Genomic DNA, 5,936 nt, shown 5'->3' on the forward strand with positions numbered 1-5,936 from the left:
TTTATTTTTTTTTTTTTTTTCTTTTTTTTACGTATATTTTTTTTTTTTTTTTTTTTTTTATATATATATATATATATATATATATATATATATATATATATATATATTTTCTTTAGCCGAAAAATACCTTCATCTTTCTGCTCAGTCTTTGGTCAAATTGTTCATACGTTGAAGGCAGAGCTGAAGCAATCGATGAAGCTGACAAAAAAAGCTGAAACTCACTTCACATTTGTGTGCAAACCATCCGTATCAGGACTTTTGGTGAGAAAGAAAGAACTGTTAAAAAAAATTGTCACACTTTAGCGAATTAAGAGATAGAAAACAAACAACATTTATGTAAGTCACAACGATGTGATGCCATTTTAGGCCCGTCAACATGGAAGCATGAGCAAAAACATTGTTCTTGGCTCTGGAAAGGTTTCAATGACCGTCCACACAAGGCAGAGAGGATACAAACAAGGCAAGTATCTGGTTTGTGAAAGTGAACATGCTGACTTACAAGCACAATTAGTTCTTCAGTAGACCTTATGCTCTGTCTTATATTGCTGGGGTTTGAAGATTTACAGAGTCTGTTGTAGTAAAAACAACGTTGGAATATTTCAAATAGTACAAATGTATGCATACTTTGCTCTGGAGTTTACTTAGAGGAAAAAGAGTAAAAGGGACTGAACATATTCTTTGTTAATACAAGAACCATACAATTTAAAGTAATCGTGTCTAGTGTGTTCTTTGCTCCAAAAGCATGCTCAGCTATGAAAGATATGTTCTAACCTGTTACTTGTCCCCTTGTTCAATCCATTTTGGCCTTAAATGATATTTGTATGATATTGTCTTGGTGTGTGATGCTGGAAGCTGACTATGTCTCTTCATTGTACAGGTGAGGCCCTCCGGGTCCGGCTTGAAATTGAGAATCTCTCAAGTCGTTTGGTCAAACCTAAGTTTGTACTTGACGAGAAGAAGATCTACTTTGGCATACACCGAAGTAAAATTCAGAAACATGAGATACTGAAGGAAAAGGCAGATGCAGTCGAATCATTCTCTGGCAAAACAACGGTAATAAAGGAGATCACCATCCCTCGAGAGCTTTCCCCATCCATCTTGAACTGCTCCATCATCAAGCTAGAGTACAGATTAAAGGTAAGCTTCACCTGTGGGACAGACTTGTTGTTTTTTGTAGATTATGTGTTTACACAGTCCAGTCTAAGACATGACTAGATGGTAGGACTGACCATCCAAGCATAACTTAAAAAGCACATATATGCGTGTGTGGGGTGTGTGTGTATAACATCTTGCTGAAAAGAAGGGACTATTTATTGTTTCTTTCCTCCCAGGTATATCTAGAAATCACATGTGAGGCAGACTTAGTGGTCAAACTCCCCATTGTCATCATACCTGAGCTATCGGAGGAGAATCCTTCTGGACGTCCAAATCAGCCAGCCTGGATGTCACAACCAATGGGTCTTCCACCTCCCTATGAAGAATATGCAATGTACCCTTCTTTTCCTTTTGGAGTTTAAAGAACTCAGATTTTAAGACTTCCTTTAAATGGGAATGTTATGGTTTTTGTATGACACACCAGCAGCAGTTTTTTCCAACCTCATCAGTGCCTGTGTTGTCTACAGCACAACTTGACAAATTTGCTGCACGACTGAGCCAAAGAAAACATGACTGAGATTATTTCCTTTAGAGAACACAACAGCTACTGCAGGCGACTTTAATATGAATTCACAAGGTTTTCTTTTTAAAGAAATGTCTAAAGTATGTAATGTAATGTTCATGAAAGGCTCTGTGATGGGCTAGAAATGTACACAGCCAGGGAGACCACACTCTAAGAAATAATCCTCTAAATTTACAGTAACATACTGGCAGCTATAGACGCCAGAAGTTTACTGTAAATGCACAGTAGCTGTACCGTAATTAATCCTGACAGTAAATTACCGTCAATGCACGTACGGTATGGATACTGTGAAAGAACGGTAAACTTCTGCTGTCTATAGCTGCCAGTAGTTTACCATTTTTTAAAAGAACGGTAAAATACTGGCCTCTATAGCATCATCATTCATCATTTTAGCATCTCTCAAAAGTGACCTCTTTAGGCTACTATTTGATTCAAGTAACCTTTTACCTCAATTTAAACATACTATGCTCATATTTGTTTACATTTTAATTTTATTTGATCCCTTTTGATCCCCAGTTTTATTGATTTCACTTGTTATAACTAACTCTATATAGGCTGAATAATGTATATTTCGTTAAACTGCACTTTGGTCCAATTTGTGTTGTTTCAAATGTACTGTTAATAAACTAAAAGTTGTAATTTTTGAATCTTTAAACTTTGATTTTTTTTCTCCACCTTTTTGTTTACAATAACTACAGAATATATAAAGTGATTTACTATTAACTGATTCATTGTACCGACTGATTCTTGCTAGGACAAACATAAACTTGCACACATGCAAAACATCATCCCTTTGCATATTCACTTAATCTGATGCAGCCGTCGCCATCCTGGCTAGAGTTACCTCTGTGAAAAGGACACCTGCAGGATTGATTACGTGACCTGTTCAGACACAGTTACCCATTCTGCACTGCAGTCCACTGTTCCAGTAACGCCAGCATCCCTATTTATCAAAGAGAGGTCATCATCCTAATTTTAACTCAGTTTCAGCTGTCAGGGAGAATGTATTTAAGCGCATAGATCTTTTATCACAGCATTTACTGTATTGATGTCGTCCTATCATGACTGTGAAGCATTTCTCAGTGGAGTATGACAGAGTGAAGGACCAAGGCACCTACTCCCCAGGGGACGTTCTTTCTGGAAAAGTAACCGTGGTAACCACCAAGGATATCAAAGTGCAGAGCTTTTTGGTCCGAGCTAAGGGAAAGACTAAGGTGAGTTGGTACGAACAAGAAGGACAAAACTCCATCTTCCGCAGCAACAAGAAGAAATACTTCTATTTTGAGCATATAATTCTTCAGGACAAAAACAAGGGAGATGGTATGTTTTGTAATTTATTTTCTGAGATTTTTTTTATTTTTTATGTTAAAATAATTTGGTGAATTCCCATTTAGTGTAACATTATTTCTCTTTTAAGGTTCAGAAATCATGGGTGCTGGGATTAATGTTTTTCCATTCAGCTTTGTGATTCCAAGCAGGTATGAGTTATTCCCAGATATAAACTGACTTTCAGCTGCATGTAAGAAACTTGGATTAGAAAGTAATGTTATCTTTGGGTTCCGCCCTTACAGAGACATGCCCTCATCTTATAGAAGCAAATGTGGTGAGATCACATATAGTTTGCGAGCTCATTTGACTCAATCAATTTGGCTTGTGCACAAAACCAAGACTGAGTTTCCCTTTCTAACCAGCTCTGAGTTTCCTTTTGCCTCCAAATCAGAAATGATAATCATTGGGCTGAAGGTGAGAAATTATTTTTGATTTCCTTGTTTTCCACTTCATCTGAAAGAAGATCTGAAAGTCTGAGATTATTTTCTCTGAACGTGTTTGTGTTGATTTGATAGGAGCAACAGCATGCAACCAGGATTTCATTTTGTGGCTCAGGGAAGGTTACCATGAATGTGACCTCTGAAAAAATGGGCTTAAAGCAAGGTAAGTAGATTTCACACAGGCACCTCAGAAAGTAAGCATCCACACTTACAAAGAAATCAAAACAAATAAACACTGAACAACTTAACAAGAAAAGGCTGAAAAAGAGAAGAAAAAGGAAGAAAACCAGTTAAATTTGTGTTTGGAAAACATCAGTAGTAATTCTTAAATAGTTTGCTCCAAGGTAAGATATAATAAGCATCTTACAATGTTCACAAGTAAATTGTCAGACAATTTGACAGACGGATTGTCTGTCAAATTCTCTGAACATTATAAATGGTGGCAATTGAGCACCATTACCACCATTAATTGAGGTAATGGTGTTGAGCGCCATTACCTGCATTCTTGCTAAGCACACAAGACTTCACTGCTGAAGAAAAAGCACAAAGGCAGTTCAAACATTGACACAGGGCATTTAGAAAACCCAGTGAAACAAAGGAAGAACAGAATATATTGATGAGATTAAAATTTAACTTTTTCAGTGTCACTGCACACACGTATAGGACATGGCATTTCACGTTACCCACTAAGCAGCACGCCAAGATGGATTCTCGGAGGTAAAATCATTATGGTGTGGGGCTTCCTTCAAGCACAGCACTTGTAAAGTTCATATTTTTGAAGGAAGGATGAACTGAGAGAAGGGCCTGACTGAAATTCAATTTAAAAAAAAAATCTTTGGGAAGAACTAAGCATCAGACAGCTCACAAGAACCCACACCCCATTATTTTCAAGCTCTGTTGTACTAAAACGATTTATTCAGATGATTTTAATTGCTTTTTTTTTCAAATTTAATTCCACATTTAATTCCCCAGATTTACTTATGCTGATTTCTTTGTGTATGATCTTCAGAAATATATTACTTCAGTGTCTATTTCTAAAATGTTTTGTTTTTTACATCTGTTTGAATGTGAAACTGTAGGAGAGGCAATGGGAGTCTTCGTGGAGGTACTCAATGCCTCTGCACACTCTGTAACGCCAAAGTTCTACCTGTGTGAGAAGCTAACCTTTGTGGCCCATTCAAGGAAGAAAGTGCAAACAAAGGACGTCTTGTTCGAGATAGGAGACGCTGTTCCAGCTGAGGGCATTCACACTGTAACCAAATTATTGATCATCCCTCCACACCTTCCCGCCACCTTCTTCAACTGCAGCATGATGAATCTGGAGTACAGAATCAAGGTATCTATGGTTGTTACATAATGAATTCGGACAGCTGTCTCACACGAGAGTTTATTGATATTATTCTGCAATTTCAGAACTATACATGAAATAAGAGGGCTGCTGTTTTCAGAAATCAATACTGTTGCTTAATGTTTTCATTTATTTTGCAAACTAAACATTTTTAAGTGCTTGAATCGAATCATGAAAAGAGCTCCAGAAACTGACTGCATGATGGGAAAGACAGCGAGGAGGAGGAGGGGTTAGAAGCCTCATGGCTCATCGAGGGAGGCGTTTCGTATTACAGCTCAACCTGTTCCATCTTGCCATCCACTCAAATAGATTTGCATGTGAGCTCTTAGAATACAATTGCTCACTGAGGCATGTGCTAGTGTTAAATAGGTCAGTTATCCAGGTGTTGTCATTTTTTTTCCTGGGTTCATAATGTACAATCTTTTATTTTTATTATTCTGTGCTCTACAGATCACTCTTGGTGTCCCCTTGCTGAGAGATGCAGAAATTAAACTTCCTCTGGTCATCCTCCAGGGTTCGCCAAAACCTCTTCAACAAAAACCAAAAAGATCCATCTGGTTTAGAAAACGTCCTGATTAAAAGAACAAGAACAAAAAGGGTGTACGTACATTGCTCTGAGGTTGTAATGCAGGGTTTATGGCTATGTACACAGCTGTTGATATTTTTGTAACTGCATTTACATTTCTTACAGGAATGATTTCTGTTGCTGTCTAAACCTGAAATGCTGTTCAACACTATATGTGCATGTCCACTAGATGGAGATGTCAGCCATTTAACTTAAATGGTTTTGTTGGAAATCCAGAGCTGTTTTGTTGTTTCGATGTATGTTATAATAAATCACTGGTATATCCCACATTAAACATCAAAAATACAAAATTTGGTAAAATATGTCAAATAGTCCTGTTTTGCTTGGGTCAAAAACCAAATATCACATTTTCAAATAGGAAAATGTGCAGAACAATCCAATCCCGATTGAAAAACGATTTGGGGATAACGTATCCAAATAACCAAAATATGCGATTTTTGAAAAGATATATTTGGAATACATTTCTGTATCAATATACTTCACTGGGATTTCTTTTGACAGAGAAGTCGACGATAGACTTCTGGAGGAATTCATCTCCAAATCTCACGTAGAATC

General features: G+C 37.2%; 2 protein-coding genes across 2 annotated transcripts; both read left to right on the forward strand.

Moving 5' to 3' along the window:
* Positions 1-168: 168 nt before the first annotated feature.
* On the forward strand, positions 169-2,333 carry LOC106942876 (arrestin domain-containing protein 3-like). The gene is made up of 3 exons (XM_015026221.1): positions 169-460; positions 878-1,137; positions 1,332-2,333. Exons 1-3 carry the CDS (start codon positions 385-387, stop codon positions 1,515-1,517), a joined length of 522 nt encoding a protein of 173 aa, XP_014881707.1. The 5' UTR covers positions 169-384; the 3' UTR covers positions 1,518-2,333.
* A 266-nt stretch (positions 2,334-2,599) lies between these two features.
* Positions 2,600-5,675, forward strand: LOC106942877 (arrestin domain-containing protein 3-like). Its single transcript, XM_015026222.1, has 6 exons — positions 2,600-2,998; positions 3,096-3,156; positions 3,250-3,421; positions 3,523-3,610; positions 4,527-4,783; positions 5,246-5,675. Exons 1-6 carry the CDS (start codon positions 2,740-2,742, stop codon positions 5,372-5,374), a joined length of 966 nt encoding a protein of 321 aa, XP_014881708.1. The 5' UTR covers positions 2,600-2,739; the 3' UTR covers positions 5,375-5,675.
* Positions 5,676-5,936: the final 261 nt, after the last annotated feature.

The sequence above is a fragment of the Poecilia latipinna genome, unplaced genomic scaffold (assembly GCF_001443285.1).
Source record: "Poecilia latipinna isolate Pla-1442-1.1 unplaced genomic scaffold, P_latipinna-1.0 Scaffold4632, whole genome shotgun sequence".
NCBI classification, from domain to species: Eukaryota; Metazoa; Chordata; class Actinopteri; order Cyprinodontiformes; family Poeciliidae; genus Poecilia; species Poecilia latipinna.

Coding starts and splice junctions, on each gene's coding strand:
- LOC106942876 (XM_015026221.1), top strand. CDS start 385: ATGAGCAAAAACATTGTTCTTGGCTCTGGAAAGGTTTCAATGACCGTC. Junction 461..877: donor GCAGAGAGGATACAAACAAG/GCAAGTATCTGG, acceptor TTCATTGTACAG/GTGAGGCCCTCCGGGTCCGG. Junction 1,138..1,331: donor AGCTAGAGTACAGATTAAAG/GTAAGCTTCACC, acceptor CTTTCCTCCCAG/GTATATCTAGAAATCACATG.
- LOC106942877 (XM_015026222.1), top strand. CDS start 2,740: ATGACTGTGAAGCATTTCTCAGTGGAGTATGACAGAGTGAAGGACCAA. Junction 3,611..4,526: donor AAAAATGGGCTTAAAGCAAG/GTAAGTAGATTT, acceptor GTGAAACTGTAG/GAGAGGCAATGGGAGTCTTC. Junction 4,784..5,245: donor ATCTGGAGTACAGAATCAAG/GTATCTATGGTT, acceptor TGTGCTCTACAG/ATCACTCTTGGTGTCCCCTT.